The 23497-nt window shown below is 40.5% G+C and overlaps 1 protein-coding gene across 1 annotated transcript in view; it reads left to right on the forward strand.

The window, feature by feature from the left end:
• The window catches only part of SBF2 (SET binding factor 2), a 339576-nt gene that overhangs the window by 211473 nt on the left and 104606 nt on the right, over positions 1–23497 (forward strand). Inside the window, exons 10-16 of the mRNA XM_015426108.1 lie at positions 308–385; positions 3586–3699; positions 8005–8133; positions 9195–9293; positions 14051–14255; positions 15424–15533; positions 17374–17523. Coding sequence (XP_015281594.1) covers positions 308–385; positions 3586–3699; positions 8005–8133; positions 9195–9293; positions 14051–14255; positions 15424–15533; positions 17374–17523 — 885 coding nt within the window. The remainder of the gene's footprint in view (positions 1–307; positions 386–3585; positions 3700–8004; positions 8134–9194; positions 9294–14050; positions 14256–15423; positions 15534–17373; positions 17524–23497) is intronic.

Below are 23497 nucleotides of genomic sequence, written 5' to 3' on the forward strand. Positions count from 1 at the left end.
ACATCTCCAGCCAAGTCTCCCTTATTTCTCCTTTCTGTTCTCGGGAAAAGGAGAGTGGTTTGTTTTATGGTTGGTTTATCATTCTTTGCTAGCCAGGTATTGCTTTACTTCATAGGGCCTTTCCCACTATAGTCAGGATTGTTGGCTCTTTCTCCTTGATGGAGACAGTTATTGGACTAAATATATTGCAAACTCTCTGTAGCATTTAATGTGAGATGTGTTTGTGGTAGATTCTTTTTTAAGAAAAAGTTTTGAAAATGTTGCCCAAGGAGTGGTTACTTCTGAAAAATTGTTTCTTTAATTGTAGGTTATACATCCAGATTTGGAAACAGCAGATTATGCATTTCCTCCACCACGATCAGCTGCATCACATTCCAAAATGCTGGTAAGATACACAATTTCTAACTTGGTAATAAACAGGAGGGAAATGAAGGTCTCCCCTTATCCTTAAGTAATGAAACTGTGTTTATAAATTAACATTAATTTATTTTTACTCAGTTTCTTAAGGGTGAGTTATTTGAGCATTATCCTGAAATGTTTAGGAGTCTGCCTAATGATACATTTTTAGTCCCTAAACATGAAAATTCCTGTTTTGTGGTTTAGCACCAGTGCAAGCTCAAGGCAGGTTCTTGAGATTGTGATTTAATTCATTCTGGCAAGAAGAGACTAAGAAATAGTGATAGATTAAAATGTTAGCAGGTAAGGACTTTTTTCAATTTTCAAAAAAACCCTGTGAAATGTTTTTTCTTTTAAAATGATTAAATGCTTTTTAAGGCAATGGTTTTTCACATTCAAAATATATAACTTTTTCCATTTTTCCAATGGAAAAATTGGGGAATTTGGGGGAACACTGAAATAAATCCCATGAGTGAAAGGGATAAGGTTTTACTCAAAATATGTAGTATGAAAAAATTGATTTAAGACCACCTACAGGATAAGATAGTGGTAATTTTCTATGCATACTGTAGACATAAATGACATTTTTGTTTAAATGTAACTAATGTTGGCACCAATTAATTTATTAATAAGGAGTTGTGAAAGAGTTCAGTGTTTTCATTGTTATAAAATTTAACTTAAGATCCAAATATGCTGGTAGTCCTACCTATTGTGACTGTATGAGTGTTTCTATCTAAATAATTCAATTTCATTTACTACAGAATTTTCTACCTTCAACTTCTATTAGATACATGGGCTGTGGTAGCATAAGGTGCAGCGATTTGCAACTCTTTCTCAAGTATTGGGTATATATGTAGTTTTTCTTTTAGAGAACATGGTCACTCATACTGTTAAATTCCATAAATATGCCAAATAGTACCGTTTTTTATACTAAGTTCTTGCCTATTTTCTCCCCTCTTCCTTTCAGAGTCAACATTTTGGGCATCACGAGTCATGCCTCGAGAAACGGCTTGTTTTATTGAATAGTTCATTAAATCGTTCCAAAACCCAATGTAGCTAAACCCCCCACCCTATTCTCAATGGTAGGGTTTTGTAATATTATAGTAATAGAATAAAGAGTACTTGTGACTATATACAGTGAACATGGAAAATTAAATTTCATAAAAAATGCTACAACTTATGGCTTGGGCTATTCCAACATATCCGCAAAACATCTTTTAAAGACTATTAAGTGCTTTGCTTGATTACACCAATAGTTCATCTAGGCCAGCATCCTGTTTTTCAAAGGATCTAAATGTCCCAGAGAGTCGCAAGCTGGAGGGCAGAGAACAAAGCCTCCCCTGAGTTGTTGCCCTGAAAGCTTATATTCAGTGTTATACTGCTTCTGAATATCCAGGTTCCATTTAGCCATCATTACTATTTTGTTGTTCAGTCGCACAGTCAAGTCCGACTCTTCGCGACCCCATGGACCACATCACACCAGGCCCTCCTATCTTCCGTCATGCTCCGGAGTTTGCTTAATTTCATGTTCGTTGCATTGATAACACTGTCTAACCGTCTCATCCTTTGCTGTCCCCTTCTTCTTTTTCCTTCAATCTTTCCTAGCATCAGGGTCTTCTCCAGTGAGTGCTCCCTTCTCATTGGTGGCCAAAGTATTTGAGCTTCAGTTTCAGTATCTGGCCTTCCAGGGAACAGTCAGGGTTGATTTCTTTTAGGACTAACTGATTTTATCTCCTTGCAGTCCAAGGGACTCTCAAGAGTCTTCTCCAGCACCATAATTCAAAAGCATCTATTCTTCGGCGCTCGGCCTTCCTTATGATCCAACTCTCGCAGCCATACTTTACTCCTGGGAATACCATTGCTTTCACTTACAGACTTTTGTTGGCAGGGTGATGTCTCTACTTTTTATTATACTATCTAGGTTTACCATCGCTTTCCTCCCAAGGAGCAGTCGTCTTTTAATTTTATGGTTGCAGTCACCGTCTGCAGTGATCTTGGATTACAGGAATGTGAAGTCCGTCACTGCTTCCAGACTGGACTACTGTAACTCACTCTATGCAGGGCTGCCCTTGGAGTTGACCTAGAAACTGGCTGGTTCAAAGTGCAGCGGAGCGTGTCCTTACAGGGATGCCTCAAAGAGCACATATACAACCAATACTCTGCCAGCTACATTAGCTTTCAAGTTCAAGGTTATGGTAGTAACCTTTAAAGCCCTGTGCAGTGTGGGACCAACATATCTGCAGGACTATCTCTGTCAATATGTCCCTCGAAGAGCTTTACGCTTGGCAGATCAACATCTACACTCAGCAGATCAGCATCTACTTTTTGGCTCTGGCTTCGGCCTGGTAGAACACCCCTCCCTATTGAGATCAGGGCCCTGCCGGACTTGTTACAGTTCCATAGGGCCTGTAAAATGGAGATGTTCCCCAGGCCTATGGTTGAGGCAGTGAGTGTCTAATTACCTCAGCCTCCCCTACTCTGCCTGGCATCATTCATCTTGTGCTATTGTCTGCGGCTCTTGTCCACTTGCTTGGGATCTGGTTTTATTCTGAGCAGTCACACCTATTAATTGTGCCTGATTGCCATCTGGTCTACTATAGATTAATATTCTGTAATTATGTTTTAATTCTTAAATTTATTGTATAATTATATTTTGTAACTATGTTTAAATTGTTGTATAATTATTTTTGTAACATGCCTTGAGCCCTGCCGTGCAGGAGAGGGAGGGCTAGCAATTATTCAATAAAATAAATAAAGATTTACAAGAACCAACAGCTCTTTCAGAGCTACGGTAGGCCCAAACACACACTCTCTAGTAGGGGTAAGGTTTTTCAATGCAAGATCTTCCTTTTAAGAGAGATGATTGAGATCTTTGACCATGAAAAGTTAGGAAGAGAATGAGAATAAAGATACTCCAACATCTTTAATATGCCCTTCTCCGCCCTTCCCCAACCAAAAAAAGTGTTAACGAACAACCCTTCTCTTCCTCCCCCCATTCCCACACACAATTTGTTAAACGCCCCTGGTGCATCCTTGTACCATTAGAATGCATGTGAAAGAAGTTTATAATTTTAACTTTAAATTTACTCCTGGATTTCCAGCCTCTTGGGAATCATACTGGATTTCTGTATATTTCTATGTTGGTTTTTAACTAAAGGTAATTCCACTCAATTTTCTTGTCTTCATCAGGATAAAGAAGTGCGAGCAGTCTTTCTTAGGTTATTTGCACAGCTTTTCCAAGGATACAGATCTTGCCTTCAGCTTATCCGAATTCATTCAGAACCTGTCATAAATTTTCACAAGGTAATATAAAAGCCAAGTAATCAGCATTTACATAGTTTTGCAGTTTTTATGTTTTTAAAGGAATTACTAACATTGTGGTTTCTCTTCAGATTGCATAAATCTTTCGCCTTTTACTGACTGACTAACATTGTGGAGTTACTAATGCAGCAGCTGCCTTGTAAAATAATTATGTTCCAATATTTTGCTACATGCTGTAGAACAGACTGTTGTTCTTGCTTTTGCATGCATGTGAAGAACCTAAATCTCTGACAATACACAGAGTCCTGCATCTCCAGCTAGGGGTGAGGAGGGGTGAGACCTCAGACAGGTACAATGCCATAGACTCCACCCTCCAAACTATCCATTTCCTCCAGGGGAACCATTGTTGCCAATCTCCAGGTGAGGGCTGGAGATAACTCAGAATTACAAGTGCTCTTCAGATAGCAGAGATCAGTTCCCTTGGAGGAAACAGTGGACTCTGTGTCATTATACCCTGCTGAGGTCACCACAGCAAATTGACACTGAGTGCCCAAGGCCGGGTCACCTGCCCAGAGCCTCTTTCTAGAGCTCGTTGTATTTATTTCCACAACGGGCCTTATTTCTAGTAGAATATAATACATATACATTTGTTCTCAATACATTTCTAATGATATCATCAATAGAAGAAGAATTCACAGGTGTAATCTATTACTGTGCAGTGTTGTACATTACAAATAGTCTTAAAGAAGTAAGTCCTATAAATAACATGTTAAATCTAAATTTGTATTAAGTCCATGGAGCATATACGTTTTTAACCTATAAATCCAAGCCGCCACTTAGCGAAATAATATTTTTTGAACATCACAGTGATTATATGCCTGTGATACATATTTGCTTAGTATAAAGAAATGTAAATCATCAGCAGAGTGTCCCTTTTCTATGAAATGTGTTACCAAAAGTGCTTCCATGTTCTTATTATGGATTCATGATCTATTTTCTATAATGCATGTCTTTATGGCACGTACACTCATCCCATGACATGGACATAAAATAACATATATTGCCCTTTTAGTGTTACATTTGTAAATTGTAGTAAATGTGTACACACCATATTACGAAAAGACTAAAGAACTGGCTTGCTTCATATATAAATGCAGAGTTATAAATAATAGCTAAATCTAAATAGTCTAGTTTTTAAATATTCTGTAGAGTATTTAAATTAAATATTCTGTAGAATATTTAAATTATTATTCTGTAGAATATTTAGATTATCCCTGTAGAATATTTAAATTCAGCTACATGGTGGCCTGCCTTTATGTATTTATTTATTTATTTCATTAGATTTCTTGACTTCCCCTCCCCGCTTACATGGGGCTCAGGGTGGTTTACAACAAAATAATTCAATACATTATAAAACCAATTAGAACCATCAAATTCAATATTAAAAACATTCAAACATAAATATTTGAAAACATTTTAAGAACAAGATGGCACATCAAGCATTCAGTTTGGGAGGAGGAGGGGGAGAGTGCCAGACAGATGTAAGGAACCATTGCTGGTCTCAACCGAAGGCCTGGAGGAACATCTCTGCCTTACATGCCCTGCGAAAATTTAATAGGTCAGACAGGGCATATATGTCATTCGGCACAAAGTTCCACCAGGCTTGGGCCAGGTCAAAAAGGCCCTGGCCCTGGTTGAGGCCAGCCAGATATCCTTGGGTCTGGGAACCACCTGAAGATTCTTATCTGCTGATCTTAATGCCCATCAGGGGACATATTGGGAGAGGCAGTCCCGAAGGTACGTAGGTCTCTGACGGTGAAGGGCTTTAAAGGTAAGCACCAAAACCTTGAATCTGATCCAGTGCTCCACTGGCAACCCGTGCAGCTCACACAGCACTGGATGGATATGTGCCCTCTGTAGGGTCCCCGTAAGGACCTGCACAGACGCATTTTGTGCCAGTTGGAGCTTCCGGGTCAGTTTCAGGGGTAGCCTCACATAAAGCAAATTGCAATAATCCAGCCTGGAGGTGACCATGGATTACTGTGACAATGTTGTAATGTTTGTAGTTAATTCTAGGGAAATAACTACAGAGGAAGACTTACTAAGAATATCTTTCTGAAGATTAATCACAAAACGGGCTTATATCTGGATGCTCATTGGTTCATTACAGAAGCTGTTCTGTAGCATTTCAAGGCTGGGACTTTGTCTTAATTTACATCACAGGATCACATTATTGTTGTGCTATCTTTGTTATCTACTTAACGTGTAAGGACTATACGTAATGTAACTTCATTATAAAGCACAGTAGCCATTATTCACAGTGATAGTTTAGTTTCTGTTCTTTGACACTGTGATCCCTGGTGATGTGTCAGATATAAATCCAGGCCCGGGCTCAAAAAGCTACTTGCAGATAAAGACTTTGACCATTTTTAAGATGGCCTTAGCCATGTGGTTGCTCCAGGAGGAAGAAGGGGAATGATCACTCACATTGGCTCCAGAGGGCTGAGAAAGCAGCTCCAAGCACCATTGAGAAGCTCTGAGGAAACTACTTTTTAAAAAATGCAGGCTTCTCCTTTTTGAATGAAGTAAAAGTCACTGTATCCAACCGGGCAGCTATTTAAATAGGTAGTGCTATGTGTTGTATATAAACAAGGTGTTAACATCCGATGTACAGGTAAAGGATTTGGGATTAAATTACCTGAGAATCGTTCATTATTTTGGATTTTATGAAGCATGCCCATAGCCAGGCAGCAGCATGCTCGGGTGAAAAATCCTCTCACGGTATACTTAAGTTTTTCAGATCCCAAGGGGGATACTTTGTACCAGCAGCTATAAAACTTTTTAAGGCTAAAACACTTGCCCAGATGCTTTATGGTACGCTGCTTGGAGCGCCTTCCTCTCTTTCCTGCCTTCCCTTTTCCTTCAGTAGGCCTCTGAGATATTAGAAACATTAATACAAGAGGTTGTGGGGCTCACATGAACAAAAGGGTGGGGACCAAAGGTTTGCACTGCTGCTGTGCCAATGCAATTTCCAATGTGGAAAGGGGAGGGAGGTTTCTTCTGGTTTACCTTCTTCAGTGGACCCTTCGGGCTAAATGCTCTTTTGTTACAGTGAATCCCACAACTTCCAGTATTAGTGTTTTGAAAGCCTCAGGGAACTGTTGGAGGAAAGAGTAGTAGAACCTTGTCCTAATGTACACATTCCATAGGATCCAAATCACTGCTTTGATGGAAACAGGCTGTTGGCAATGTCATACTCTTTTCTGGGGAGGAAAAGGGTAGATTTTAACAGTTAGCAAAATATTTACACTAAAAAGAATTCTAAGATGCAGCTGTCAGTTGCAGAAACTAACAAAATTCCACATTGATATATCAGTAAACAGGTCATCTCTAATTAGGAAAAGTGGGAGGGGGAGAGGTATTGAGCAGAACACAGAAGCTAATTTTTATCAACTTGACCAGACTTAAAACAGCAGTTCATGCTGTTGACGTTTACAAATCATTCGTACCATTTTCATTCCTATAATGAATACTTTAATGTACAAATAAAAATGGGAAATGATGACAGATTAATGTACATCCTCCGTCTGAATTAGTGTGCTGCTAGCAGAGTGTAGAAATGAATAACATACTTTATATTAGATGTTGTTGCAGGGTTCAGTGAATAATATTGTAAAACAATCCAGATGGCTCCAGCAAGTGAGCCAAAATGCGCTCTATGAGAGAAGGATAAAACAAAGAAACAATGCCCCCAGGACATCCTAGCCTATCTGGTGTTGGGGGAGGGGGGAATTTTGCTGATCCAACCAGACTCTGAGATCAAAACAAAATTCATCCACCAAATTATTTTTCCAAAATAAATCTTCTTGGCTATCTAGCAGAAATCTACCCCACCCAGCATTCTACTTTCATTTCTCCCATTTCATACTCTGATATCTGAGAGGAGGGGCAAGGTTTGGGGGGGGGGTCACTGTATTAGGTAGGTACCTATCTCAATAGGTGCTAACTAAGTACCAAACTGGAAAAAAAATCTTATCCAGCTTTGTTTTGGAACCAGTTAGATTCTTTGCCCCACGGCTAATTGAATAAATTTAGCATGTAACTATTTGTATCTTACCTTGCACAATTTCTGTTTGCTGAAAGAAAGCAGACTTCTAAATGCATTCCAAACATATTTGGAACAAGCATGTTGCCTTGATGGAATTTTTTCTGTTTACACTAATCTTGATGCTATGTTAGTTCACTACTTGGTTTTATTAAAAGCACTAAGTCCACATCATTTGCCTTGTACTTTAACTATGCTTTTTGCTCCTGATTTTTAACGCTAAGGTTTATTTATATCTCTAGGCAGCCTTCTTGGGCCAACGAGGCTTGATAGAGAATGATTTCCTTACCAAAGTTCTGAACGGAATGGCGTTTGCTGGTTTTGTGTCAGATAGAGGCCCTCCCTACAGATCATGTGATCTTTTTGATGAGGTATAACTCTTTGTTAAGGCACAACTGAAAGTCGAGTAATAAGCTAGCATGCTTAGAAAAATAATGACTAATTTATCAAAAGATTTATGTTGCTGACTTGTGATATATTGCTGTGAAAGACTCAAACATTGTCATTCTAAGCCAAGTGTCTTCAGTGGTAGGAAAAGGATGTAACTCTGTTTAGGATGAAACTGTAGGGCAGTCCTTGTATTCAGCATTACTCCTTGAGTACAAGTTACTTCATTAAAGCCAGTAGTGAATATTCACTTGCATAATGAATCCTCTGCAGAATTTAAGCTGTAATAAATAAAAATTACTTCTGTGTAAAAATAACTTCTTCAAGGCCCATTTGGAACTTAAAAAAAAAAAGATAAATTTTCTTGAAACATATTATTATGGAAGTTATTAATAAACAATAGCTTTAGGAAACTTGTCAAATGTGGATTTGCCTTCGTAACTGGCATGACTGGAATTTTATGTATTTAGGGTTGCCAGGTCTGGGATGGAAAATACCTGGAGACTTTTGGGGTAGATCCAGGAGAGGGTGGGGTTTGGGGAGGGGAGGGGCCTCAGCATGGTGCAATGTCGTAGAGTCCACCCTTCAAAGCAGCCATTTTCTCCAGGGGAGCTGATCTTTGTCAGCTGGAGATCAGTTGCAAAAGCAGGAGATTTCCAGGCCCCATCTGGGGGCTGGCGACCCTACATACATTTCTGGCATAAAGATTGATTTAATCATTTTTCATAATGCAGACAGGACCGAATATATTTCTGTATAACCTCCCTGTAGCATTAATAACACAGCATACATTCAATACAGGAATTGTGAAGGATCTTACATATTAATAGGGCTGTATAGATGATGATACTGACATATGTCGGCCATTTTAAGTCATGCACCATCTGGGAAATGGCTGTACTTCCTGAGTTGCTTCTCTGTGGGCGTGTCTCTATGAAGCATAAAAATGGTGATACCTGTATTTCACAATGAAGTTCATGTTAATATCATTTTAAATCTATAACATTATTATTTTAATATTTTAATAGTTTTATCTTTTTCAAAGTTGGTAGCATATGAAGTTGAGAGAATTAAATCTGAGGAAAGCCTTTCATCAAAAATGTTAAAACATGTTAGAGAACTTGCAGAGCAGCTATTCAAAAATGTAAGTATGATAAATTCATGTGACTAACATTTCACTTCAAATGGTTGGAGATGTTAAAATTGAAATAGTGATTAGCCTTATAATGTTTCTGAATGATGTAATGTAAAGTATAACTGTCAACTGCAAAATGTGTTGAAGTTGCAGTTCTCATTATAATTACACTAATAGATGTTAGTTAATTTAACATTTGTCCAAATAACATTTCTTCCTGTCCCTTAATACTAGAACTCAGGGGCACCCAATGATTTGGCAATAGATTCGGGAAAGACAAAAGGAAGTACTAGTTTGCTGTAGGGCACTTTTTTATATATAAAAGAGGTGCCAGAACTCTCAAGAGGGAAATGAAGTTTTCAATCTGTACGCTAAAAACTCATGAACTTTTAAACATTTTTAAAAGAATTTTGTCGAAGAGCTTCTGGAACTCTGTTCTGGCACATTCCCCTTAAAAAAAAAAAAAAGCCCTGCTTGCTGAATGAGTAATTAAATAGTAGGCAGAGTAATATCCATGAGCACAGATGGTTTTAAAGATGGTTTAGACAGATACATTCAGGGAGGATTAGGTATCTAAATGGCTACTAGCCATGATGGCTAAAGGAAACTTTGAGTAGTCAGAGGGAGGAAACCTCTGAATACCCAGTGCTAGGAGACAACATCAAAAGAAGACCTTGGCCTTCATGCCCTATCTGTTGGCTCTTCAGGGTAGCTGGTTGACCACTCTACAAAACAGGATGCTGAATGAGATAGGCCATTGGTCTGATCCATCAGGGCTCTTCAGACAAGCAGGTGCCCATGGAGAATTATGGAGGATGAGAGATAAACCTGAATTACTTTCCAACTCAGAAGTATCCATTAGGGATACTCAGGGGTCATTTCGTAGAAAAAGAGGTGCAGGAGCTCATTAGCATAACTCATTAGCATAACTCATTTGCATATGCCACACACTCTAACATCACCGGAAGTGTGTCAGAAGGCAACACCCACCGCTCAGGCTCCACTGGACTGTTTTGGATTGCTAGCTATTGGGGGAGGGGACGTGCAGATCTGCCCTCGCAGAGCAGGAAGACCTTGTACCTGAATAAAACCTGGTCTTAAAGGTGCCACTGGACTGTTTTGGGGGGCCAGGGGGAGGACTGCAACTTACCTGGCTGCTTCTTGCTCTGACTGAGGGCTGCTGGGAGCAGGGGGTGGGGCTTGTTGCATGTACCCACCCCCTGGGCTCTTTACTGCCGGAGCTCTGCTCCAGCAGGAAATGACCCCTGGGGATACTATACAGTTTTTCCCTTCTCTTGCTCAGTCTTCCCCACCCCATCTGACTTTCTGCTGCTCTCACTTTCCAAGCCAGTGAGCCTTCACGGTCCTCATCAGCCTGGAGTGTTGTTGTTGTTTTTAATAAATGTAGAAACTATTATAAATTTATAAACTGTATTTATATAGTTTATATTTAAAAATGCAAATTTATTTATATTCAAAAACTAATATATTTATTAGTTGATATACTATATCTCTACATATAAACTATTTCTGTATGCCCAAGGAATCTGTTAAGTATGTAGAAACCTGACCTTGTCTTCAGGTTGGTCACGTTTACTGCCTTTTTGATAGGAAGCCATTTTTGAAATATGGTGTTAGAAGAAATGATGTGCCACAGTCATCAGTACAATCTTCCGTTATTAATCTCTTTCTGAAAGGCTTCATGTTGGAACTTTGATATTTTTAACTCATATTTACAATTTTCTTTTCCATACATGTATACTTAAAGCAAAACCTAAGATAACAATATGGACATTTTTGAACAATAAAATTATACAAATTGATTTAATTCTAAAGTAAATGGCAGGGTAAATAAATGAAATTCTGTTCAAATCATGCATCACCAGTTAAATCCTTTACTTTAAAATGTATTTATTATATTTATTTTCTCCTGTCCTTCCTCTGCCAGTCTTAGGACAGCATACATGACTCCACTCCTTTATTTTATGCTCTTAAGAAGTTACAGAGAGAGAGTAATTGACCCAAGGTCACCCAGTAAAGTTCATGGCAGAGGGAGTATTTGAACCTGGGCCTCCTTAGTCCACCACACTGTCTCTCGGACATGTTAGAGAATATATACAGGGTTTTTTGGTAGAAAAGCCCAGCAGGAACTCATTAGCATATTAGGCCACACCCCTGACAGTGTAGCTCATTAGCATATTAGGCCATACCCCATGTCTTCCCTTGGCTTGCCTGGGTGCCCCGTGGCTGCAGGGAGCCCAGGCAAGCCCCCCCTGAAGGGAAGGGAAGGCAGTTTAAACTGCCTTCCCTTGGCTTGCCTGGGTGCCCCACGGCTGCGGGGAGCCCAGGCAAGCCAGCCTTTGGACAGGCCAGGGAAGGCACGGGGAGGCATTTAAATATCTCCCTGATCCTTCCAGGGGCCCCCTTGGCCCGCCTGCCTCAGAGTCACCGGGGGAGTCGCTCTCCAGGCCTTCCCTCTATAGCCACGCACACAGAGCTTTTGGATGTAGTGGGTGTGGCCAACTCTGAAGCTAGCCAGAACTCCGTTCCTGTGCGTTCCTGCCCCAAAATAGCCCTGAATATATATGTCATTCACTTTGGTTTCATATGCAGCCAAGTACTAAAGCTTGAAAGGAATAAATTTCACAAGAGAAGAAATGGTCTAGATAGATAGCAGCTGTAGATAAGGAGTAAAAAGTAAGCTATTCCTCCACTAAAGATTTCTTATAGCATGTCTGCCTTTGCGACATGAACTAAAGCTAGCACAGAGAAATGCAAGCATGTCACTGACTAGTATTTATATGTCAGGAAGTTATATGCACAAAAGTTTGGCTTGCTGTTCTCTTCATAATAACCCCCATTGTAGAAGAGACTTGCCAGGTTTAAGCTAAAGAGCAATTTGTGTGTCTGGCATTGAGAACTGTGCACCTGGTGGTCTCCCACAGAAACATGATTCTTCTTTGAATTTTTTCCACTTTATTATTCTTCCCTAATGAGGCTCTTTGTCCATTCATTAACTCATCCAATCAGACATTCATTCATTATCTGATAAGCATTATAATTGGGGGGGGGAAGAGAAGTGGTGGGTTTGCAAGGATATGATGGTGGGGGAGGAACCAGCCTACTTTTAAATTCAGCGTTACTCAAAAGAGTGGCCTTAGGTGATTAATTAGAATTAGACTATCAATAACTTTTTCATTAATTACTGATCTCAATTTGTTTAAAACCAATACAATCCATGAATATACATGGCTGGGGGTCTGCTGTAAGAGAGACAACAAGCCCCAAAACAATTTCACCCAGACTCAAAGCAGATTACATAATGCAATAGAATGAGGAGACATCTAATAGTCAATGTAATAGGATTAACATCATAGAAATCTGATACAAGGCTTAAGTATTAAACATGGCATGTTAAGCAATGCATGAAATGGTATTACGTTAGTAGAAATACAACAAAATGAGAACAAGACAAAAATATACAGCATCAGATAATATATATTAGTAGTATAAATCCACAGTCCTGTTCTCTCTATTGAAACATCTTTCTGAATCATCCTGTTATAATGTAGCCCTGTTCCTTTATAAACATCCATTCCTGAACAGTTGTTTAAGATTGCAGACAGCCAAAAGTAAGTGAGCCTTCCTGACCTCAGTCAGACCATTCCGTAGGATCAGGGCCACTTCAGAGAATGTTCATGTACAGGCAGTTGTTGCTCTTGCCCATTTCAGCGTGTCATCAGTAGAAGGCCCTGTTCAGATGAGTGAAGTTGTCATTGCAGGGCATAGAAGGAGAGGCAGTTCTGCAGATATGAGGGTCCAAGGCCATGAAGGGCTTTGCATGTGGTGGCTGGTACCTTGAACGGAACCCAGTAACTAAAGGGGCAGCCAACAGTGTGGCAGCAGAAAGGGTTAATATGCATGCACTTCTGGGTTCCTGATAGGGTTGCCAAATTGTTTTTACCTCGCGGCGGGGGGCTCCCGTTCGGCGTCCTCTGTGCGCGCCGCATGCACGTCAGCCGGATGTGACGTGATGACACCGGGCACGCTGGGGGCGGGGCCACAGCCATTTGAGGGGGAAACTATGTTTTCCCCTCAAATGGCTGTGGCCCCGCCCCCAGCGTGCCCGGCGTCATCACGTCACATCCGGCTGACGTGCACGCCGGGGTGGGGTTTCCCCCGAGGCCCGATTCCACGGCAGCGGAAATCGGGCCTCCAAAGCGGGGGGAAATCCGCCCTCCGGGGGGATTTGGCAGCCCTAGTTCCTGATAATGACCAAATGGTGGCATTCAGCAGTAACTGGAGTTTCCGAGTTGATTTTGTGGGGAGACATATATAGCATGCATTACAGTAGCCTAATCTTGGTATTACTGTGGCATGGATCCAGGTGGCCAGATCAGCCAAGTCAAGGTAGGGAGGGGGGCCATCATCCAGGCAAAACCAAATTGGGAGAAAGCATTATTTGCAGCTGCGTTAATTTGCTTATCCAGCAGTAATGCTGGGTGCAATATAAACCCTAGAGATTCTAAAATGCTTCAGTTGTAGAGGTGCAGTACCAATTATACCAGTTACAAGTGGTGCTCACACCCCTTATTATTCTCTCATCATCCAATGTGTCTGATAGTGTTTCAGTCAACAGCGTATGACTTGTAGAAGGAAAGTCCTGCTGCATCCATTATGCCGTACTTCTTTAAAGTGTTGATCAAACATTGTTGATAAAGTGTTGATCAAACAAATTCATTAGTTTGTTTGTTTTTTAATTACAGGAGAATCCAAATCCTCACATGGCATTTCAGAAAGTTCCACGACCTACAGAAGGATCACATCTGCGAGTTCATGTACTTCCTTTCCCTAAGATTAATGAGGCTCACGTCCAGGACCTAATCCAGGAAGGGTTAGCTAAGAACCAAAGTGTACCACCTGCTACTCGGATAGAAAGGAAATGTGTTGTTCCTGCTGGCCCACCTGTTGGTATGAGAACCATCCCTATCTATCATGTAATAATGTTGCCAAATTTTGCTTTACATGGTTTGGAACATGAATTTGTCAAAGTTTTAATGCTCATCTGTATTATGAGCAGGGAATCAATTAATCATACCATTGAGAATTTACCTAAGAAGTTCTTCTATACCTTGGAATGCAAATAGGGTTGCCAAGTTGTTTTCGAGCCCCAGAGGGGGACTTCCATCTGGCAACCATAGAGTTTTCCCTCGGATGACTGTGGCCCCGCCCCCAGCGTGCCCGGCATCGTCATGTCACTTCCGGGTGACGTGTACATCGGGGTGGGGTTCCCCCCGGGGCCCGATCTGCCACCGGCGGGGAACGGGCCTCTGGGGCGGGGGTTTCCCCGCCCCCCCCCCGGGGGGGACTTGGCAAGCCTAAATGCAAATGTTCCTGTATAGGAACAAAAGCTAAATCTGTGGTTTGTATCCTACCACTTTTCTCCACAAAGACTAGGCTTCGGCATAAGTGTTGTTCATCTGACAGAGTTGGCTCTTCTGCTGTTTCCATCAGAGGACGGCTTCAGACTTTGCTTACCCAGGGTGATAGGACACAAACCTTTGGGTTGGATCCAAATTAAACTTTCCAGTGGCAGAATGAAAATTTTCTGCCTCTGATTGCAGCCTACAGATCACCACAAAATACTGCTCCAGGAAGATAGGGGAGCCTGCAGAATTACATGCATGAGGTCCGCAACAGGAATCAGCAGAAACTGCAAATTTAACCTGGATCCAACCAATGTTCCCTCTAAGCTGTGGAGTCTTGTGAGCAAAAATTCCACTTTGTGAGCTACTGGCACTAAAGTTGTGAGCGAGCAATTTGGCTACTGCATAAATTCATTTGCTCTGGAGCCATCCTTCCTGAGCTAAGACAAAAATGTGTGAGCTGGAGGCTAAAAAACCATGAGCTAGCTCACACTAACTCAGCTTAGAGGGAACACTGGATCCAACCCTCTGCCTTTTGTTTTTCTATTTCTCATTTTGTTCAAGTTATGGATACCATTCACAGCTCAGATAGACTAGGCCAAAAGCCTGCAAAGAGTGATTTTTAAGGCTCTATAGAATCGTGGCACCTCTTTAGTGGTAATGGTTTAAATATTTGATTGTTTCAAATATGTTTCTACTTTTTTCTTTGTTAGTTTCTATAACAGAAAAGTCAAGCACAGTTTTCAACAGCGCTCAAAGGCTGGAAGTTGTTAGAAACTGTATCTCTTCTGTATTTGAAAATAAAATTTTGGAGACTGAAAAGGTAATAAAGATTTTGTTAAACAACTATTTGAATTGTTCTTCCAAGTTATACTTGTTGTGTATTAAGTGGTTGACTGCCTGTTCCCTAACCCACCAGATTCTAATCCTTTTTTTAAAATACATTTACTTGTGTTTTCAGCAAGTGTCAGACTGAAGGAGACTGAAGTACCAGTGCTGGGGTAAAGGTGCTGTTGTATGTTTGTGTGTACAAACATCCTTGTTTTAGCATGTTATCTATACATGCTTTTGCAAGAGGTACCCCTCTGGTCAGGGGTTTTTTTTCTTAGCATGTGGTAGGAGGTACCCCTTGCCCTTGGGCATAGTACTGTTTACTTTACCTCCCCAGAAGCAACCAGGCTCAAGCACTAACTTTGTCACGCAATGCGAGAAGTAGCATTGGACAAGGTCGGTCTGATAGTTTTTTTACACCATCAGGTCATGTCCTCTGAATACTGTCAGCTTAAGTTGTACGTACATTCTTCCATGCAAATTCAGTCATTCATGGGGTGCTGCTGAGCTGTATTTAGTTGCTTTTCTTGACAAACAAAATTTGAATAGTCTAGCACTTGAAGGAGAGGGTGATTACATGTCCCATGTAACAGACAAGGTAGTGCTAGTTCTCCATTGTGAATTCTTGGAGAGGTACTGAAATTCATTGAGTTATATGGCAGTATAATGATTTGTGATTTGCCTATAGGACTGCCAATCCTCAGGTGGCAGTAAAGGATCCCCTTATTTTGTGGGCTCCTGCCTGCTGCCAGCCAGCTGGCCAGCAGGGAAAGCCCCACCCCCAAAGCTATGACCCCATGCAATGTCCCCGACGTGATGGCATCACGCAGAAGTGACATCACCACAGCAGGGATGTTGCCTGGCAACTTGGTTTTTGGGCAAAACTCTATGGTTTGAGCCAATTTTACCATAGAGTTTGCCCAAAAACCATAGTGTCACTGCGTGACACCCCCAGCATGTGACATCATCACATAAGGGACATTGCACTCAGCAACATCACCCTGCCCCCCCCCACTCCCAGAAAGCTCCCTACTACCCCCCTGCTAGCGCAAGGTAAGGACCTGGCAACCCTATTTGCCTAGCCATGCTTGTAGCACTAATAATTAATCAGAATAAAACAAGACTCGGTTTAGGTATCTCAAAGAGCACAGAAACTGCAATTCATTCTTCTGATCTGATATTCCCCGAGTTTGTTGCAATGTTGTTCACACCTCCTTAAAAATCTGTTTAACTGGGCACTGGCCTGTATTGCCCAGCTTAATACACTGTGGATGTTATTTTGTGGACTGTGAGATCTACAAAAAGAAGGACCTGCTCTGAGTCTTGACATGTCCTTCTAATCCTTACGTTGGCTTCAGGTCGTGGGAAATAGAACACAGTGAGCAGAACATGATTTTCTTGTCTCTCCCCATCCTGGTGCCTTCTTGTACCCCCGGAAACTCTGCTTCTGCAAATTAACCAAGGAGGAGAGGGCTACAAATTGTTTTTACTGTTGCTAAAAATGTATGCCATTTTAATTGACATTCCTGTGGCAGGGAGAATAGACCATACCACCCTCCCCCCAGCAGAAATGCTATTCCACTGTCACATGGAACAAACGCTTTGGGACCCAACCCCTTAGACTTCAGGATTTAGCAAAACAAAACCAAAAAAGAATGATGTTTGCCTATGAGATAAGCCTATATGAAAAGAAGGTGAACTAATGTAGGGATAGATAATCTATAGCAAGTTCGGTTCTCAGGTATATTTTATTTAGAAAGAATGCAATAAACACTTGTATTTCAGCGTAGTTTATTTCATAGCTTTCTAATGTCATATTTTCATCTCTACAGACTTTGCCTGCTGCACTGAGAGCACTTAAAGGAAAAGCAGCTCGACTGTGTTTAACACAGGAACTAAGCCTCCATGTTCAGCAAAACCGAGCGATACTGGACCATCAGCAGTTTGATTATATAATACGAATGATGAACTGCACTTTGCAGGTACTTAAAATTACTTTTTGCTTAGGCTTTTATTTTTAACAATTGAATATGATAGTGTGGGGAATGAGTATTCAATTGCATTGTGTATTTCAGTATAATTCTAAAAACACTTTATTCATAATTAACATGGGATTTATAACTGTATACCTCTTTTCGTAAATATGCCTAAGAGCCTTGCCAATCTTTTTTTTGCAATAAAAGTAAATTTGTTTTTGCTTTCATATATATATATGAAAGCAAATATTAGAAACTAAAGTATGATATAAAGGGAATACAAAAGGAAAAGAGGGATTATATAAATTATATATTAGGATTATTATACAGTGCAAAATATATAGAACAGAAAAAGTAAACGTTTCTCCCCAGCATCTAATCTATTTTACATATTCGTTAATGCATATTCTATATTTCAACGTTTCTGGATACTAGCTATAACTTTTAATACCAAAGCTTAAAGGAAGGTCTATTATATATCTCACATATAAGATTTTTAAAAAATGTTCAAAATCCATTTCCTCATACATTTGTTGTTTTTTGTTGTATAATAGAGAGGCCTTTCTCAATGTAATATTTGTCTTACAGAGATGCAGTATTTTTCTAGCACTGAACTAGTAATATTTTGTTGTTGATCAGTGCCACTATGACGGGCAGATGGGCATGCTATACTCAATAAGTGCATGCTATAATCAAAGCCCCTTACTTATTTATTTGTTTAGAGAATTTCTGTCCCCTCTCCAGAGAACCTGCTTGTGAAGTAAAACATTATCAAATATAAACAAGCATAAAAATTGTTATAAGCTGACAATGCTTTTAAAAATGCAGCATTAAAAACTGAGCCAGGGCATAAAAACAGCATATTAACATCTTAAAATTAGTCTCATAAAACATTTTTTCGACTAGAATATTGCAAAAACTGTTTTAAAATACCAGCCTCTTAATTAAAAAGCTGGATATGTAATAATGTTTTACCCTGGCACATAAAAGAGACTACGATAGGGAGCAGAAGTCTCGGGGAGGAGGGCTGTTTCAGCACTTGAAAATGCATGGAGGGGGGTAAGGCCACCTGGTGCCAATGCAGCGCAAGACTGATCAGGATTGGACCCTCATGGCAACTTTAAAAACAGCTAAATTTTCGTCTAAAATGGCAGTATATATGCAGACTTTAGTTAATTTAGCAGTTACTCCTAAGTAGTGAGTTTTTAAAGTAGTACTCTTCAAATTTTTAAGATACCCCTATAACATATTTTCCTAAAACTGCATATTAAAGAAGGCATAGGCCATTAGGGGAAAAAAAGTGGGAGTCACTGAATGTTTGTTTTTGGTACATAGAAACTGCTGTTTAATGTATGTAACTTCTTTGAATCTCAGTTGTCAGTGATACTGGGATAGATGCAAGAACTGAGGAAACATCAGCTGATACTGAGCCTCTTTGCATGTTTTTTTTTTTCTAATGTCCAGTAATATTCAATTCTTATGCACTAAAAAGCCATAACAATGGCATTTTATCAGTGACGTGGTAGTATTCAATCAAAGATACGAGAGGCTTATAAGAGTAAAATATTTAATGGTCAAGAGGATTACAAGATAAAATGCTGGGCTGTCTGATTTAGCAAGGTTCACTTAGCTTTATTTATGTCACTAAGGCTAGATAGTTGAAAAGACACTAAGGATGGGAGTTCAACATCTCTCAGTCTAATAAAGAGTGATTCACAGGCCCTTCAAAATCAGTCTTTGACTGTGAAAAGCGTGTTTATACTGTAAAAATTAATGTACCGTGGCTGTACAATAAAATGTTGTACATGGGAAAGGATGTGACAATACATAAATAGAGCACTGACTAAAAATGTGTAGGCAAAAGTCACCTTTGGTGGAAAAAAGAAAGAACTAGCTGAATACAATGTACAGTTGTCAATTTCACATAATGTAATGGTAAGCTACAGTACTTTAACAATTGTTTGTTTGAACTGTTAGTTCATCTGTTCCCAAACATGGTGACTTCAGTTTCAATAAATTCTAACCTAACAAATAGCAACATTAATATCAGAACAGGGTTAGTCTCTCAGTGGCTCAGGCTTCCCAATGTTGCACTCTTCCTATGGGCAAGGTCATTGCCTGGCTTGGCTTGTGGCTGGCAGATGGTTCCTACCTTAAAACAGCCGCTGCTGGAGACAATAACGGATGAGTAAGCCATGAGCCTCCCTGATCTGTGGGCCACATTCCAGCCGTGGAAGTAACAGCACCCCGCACAAAAAACCTCTGTGCTGTCATCCCCAGCACCAGAGCAACTGCTAGCAGAAGAGCAAGCTGACTGCAAAGAAGAGAACATAAAACTGTCACAGCACAAACCCAAGAAAAGAGCAACCTGGCCATAGTGGGATGGGTGTTCTCCCTTTTCTCCTCAGCCAGATGGTCTTCCTTCACGCACCTTGACAATCTCACTCTCACCCAACCTGCTGTGCCTCATGTCAATGAGAGAGTGGGAAGGCAGAGAGGGAAGCCCTTCCCCTCACTGCAGATACACAAGGGCTGGCTAAGGTTCAACAGTAGTGGGGGAGACAGCCCTACATGTGCAAAGGTAGAGTTATAATTACATAGAATATTAATGGGTATCTTATATTATTGCATGTGTGTGTTGAGTGAGGTGGCACACAAGCCATATAGTAGGCATGTGCTTCTGGTTGAGTATTAATTGGTTGAATACAATTGGTTGAGTGAATTACATAGAGTATTAATGGGTATCTTATATTATTGCATGTGTGTGTTGAGTGAGGTGGCACACAAGCCATATAGTAGGCATGTGCTTCTGGTTGAGTATTAATTGGTTGAATACAATTGGTTGAGTGAATTACATAGAGTATTAATGGGTATCTTATATTATTGCATGTGTGTGTTGAGTGAGGTGGCACACAAGCCATATAGTAGGCATGTGCTTCTGGTTGAGTATTAATTGGTTGAATACAATTGGTTGAGTGAATTACATAGAGTATTAATGGGTATCTTATATTATTGCATGTGTGTGTTGAGTGAGGTGGCACACAAGCCATATAGTAGGCATGTGCTTCTGGTTGAGTATTAATTGGTTGAATACAATTGGTTGAGTGAATTACATAGAGTATTAATGGGTATCTTATATTATTGCATGTGTGTGTTGAGTGAGGTGGCACACAAGCCATATAGTAGGCATGTGCTTCTGGTTGAGTATTAATTGGTTGAATACAATTGGTTGAGTGAATTACATAGAGTATTAATGGGTATCTTATATTATTGCATGTGTGTGTTGAATGGGGTGGCACACAAGCCATATAGTAGGCGTGTGCTTCTTCTGGTTGAATATTAATTGGTTGAATACAATTGGTTGAATGAATTACATAGAGTATTAATGGGTATCTTATATTATTACATGTGTATGTTGAGTGGGGTGGCACACAAGCCATATAGTAGGCGTGTGCTTCTTCTGGTTGAATATTAATTGGTTGAATACAATTGGTTGAATGAATTACATAGAATATTAATGGGTATCTTATATTATTGCATGTGTGTGTTGAGTGAGGTGGCACACAAGCCATATAGTAGGCATGTGGTTCTTTTGGTTGTTGGTAACTGCAAATGTGGTTCTCTATAAACTGGAGTGAGTAATCATGCATCTTGTTTTTAACTGCATTAAAAGCACTCAAGTGCTTTTAGGAATGCAGGTTAAGCCTTTAACTGTTTTTACAGGGCATTTACTTTGATAATGAAATGACACGTATCTGGGCATCTGATGGTGTCCCAGTATTAAATTGCGGATGAATAAAGTTTAAAAGCATGACGGTGAAATGTTACTATCTGGGGTCGACAGCCACTCCCCTGCACTCACCAGTTCCGAGGGTGCCTCTGGGTTGGGTGGCATTGACTTCATTGGCAGCTGGAGCTGCCTGGACTCATCAGGGATTCAAGCCCCAGTTAGGAGCCAGGGAGGAATGTCTGAGGAAGCAGCTTCATGGGGAGGCATGGCAGTCAATTGACCCTGCAGGTTCCAGAATTCTGCTGTCAGATCATTGGAGCAGGTCGTCAGGGGGCTGTGAATGGGTATTGCAACATCAATATCTTTGCCCAGTCTTTCACCATTGGGGTCACCCAGACATAGATCTATGATAACCTGGGTGAACAAGGAATATCTGAAATTTTGCTCGCTAACACCTCAGGACCACCGATCCCTGCAGGACACATGCCAGGTACTATGGAATGGGGCAATGTTCTGTGTGTTCCCATTAATAACAGAACTGCTATGAAAATCAGACAGAACAAGACACATTACTGGTTCACAACTTGTTGCATTTGAAGACAATAAATTCAACAGTCTAACACATTCAGTGGAAAATTTGTGGCCTATTAGTACATCCCTCAGTCCTGCCCTACTGTCAGCTCTATACATTATTACTTACAGACTCCTCTTGCATCTGGGAGAAATAAGTTGTGGGCCCTCTTTTCCCCTGTACATGACCTAAAGGTGGCAAAAACAGTTTGGAGGGGAGGAAGGGAGAGTGCCTTGCATTCTGATAAACTCAAGAATTTTATGTGGCTGGCCTGCAAAGGTACAGTTCCCCTAAGCTTGATTGCACAGATTATCCCGAAATGAACATCAGTTACAGGTTAGTGCAATCATGTATGCTTCTGTAAAAATGGGCTATATTTGATATGACTTTAGTTTTAGTAGCTCTGGGTGCAACTTTGCTAAAAACCAAGGCTTTTTCCCCCTGTTCAGCTCTTGGGACTCAGTCTCTGTGATTTCTTAGGATAATAAATGAAATTGCATTTTATGCCACTTATAAATCAAGTTTTTTAAATGGTCAACAAACTGTTTCAAGCAGTAAAACTGTTTTGCGGATATGTTGCAGAAGTACTTGTTGAATGGAAAATTTGACATACCTCATGCCTCATTTCACTTGAGATGTTTATATATATCATATTACTATGCCTGCCATGTGTTAGCATATTTTCATTGTTTATGCAGTAACCAGGGATTAAATTTAATGCAGTGCTAAAATTGCCTATTAGATTAAATCAGTCTTTATGGTTTTCACCGATAATTGTTCCTATAGTACAAAATGAAACAAATTGGAGAAAGAGCCACAAACAAAATATTTAAGCATGCTATGAATGGAGCTTTTGTTGTTGTTTTCCCTCTCTACCTGGGCTGAAGAGGGTGGAGAAAATTTAATTTTCAAATCAAACAGTGTAAGTGCCTTTCCGTAACAAGTTTTCTGTTTTGATCAGCCCAAATAAAAGGAGTGGTTTTCATTAAACATTCCTCTGTCCAGGGGTCTTGTTGTAGAAAAAGAGCTGCCGGAGCTCATTAGCATAACTCATTAGCATAACTTATTTGCATATGCCACGCCCCCTGACATGACCGGAAGTGACAGAAGGCCACACCCCCTGGCATCACCGGAAGTGTGTCAGAAGGCCCGGCTACTTACCCTCCTGCTTCATCCTCATTCCCAAACGGAATGAGGATCGAAGCAGAGGGCGGGGTAAAGAAGGGGGCGGGGCTTCACCACGTGACCGCCCCGCCCCCTAGAGGTTCTCTTCCGGAGCTCCGTACCTGAGAGCTCCCCCCCGACTAGAGCCCTGCCTCTGTCATTTAAGTAGCTGAAATGGCTGCTTGAAAATATGACGCACGTTTGTAGCAAATGCACTATATGTCAGTAATCTGATACATTAAATAAAAAATCTGTTCAAAATGCCAAACACAAATCTTCATGTATGGTAATTTCTGGCTTAAAAGAACTAAATTTCACACTCTTCACTTCAGCTCAAACAGCACAACAGCCCATTACAGGGGATGGGAGATCTCTGTTTGCCCACCCCCATTTTAAGTTTTTCAGAGCTCAAGTAGCTTCATCAGCCATGGGGAGAGAGACTGAATGAGAAGCAGGCCAAACTCTCCTCTTCTTCAGGCTGTCCTCATGTGTTGGTTTTGTGCACAAAGAGTAGG

This window comes from Gekko japonicus, unplaced genomic scaffold, assembly GCF_001447785.1.
Source record: "Gekko japonicus isolate JY-2015 unplaced genomic scaffold, Gekko_japonicus_V1.1 scaffold143, whole genome shotgun sequence".
Lineage (NCBI taxonomy): Eukaryota > Metazoa > Chordata > Lepidosauria > Squamata > Gekkonidae > Gekko > Gekko japonicus.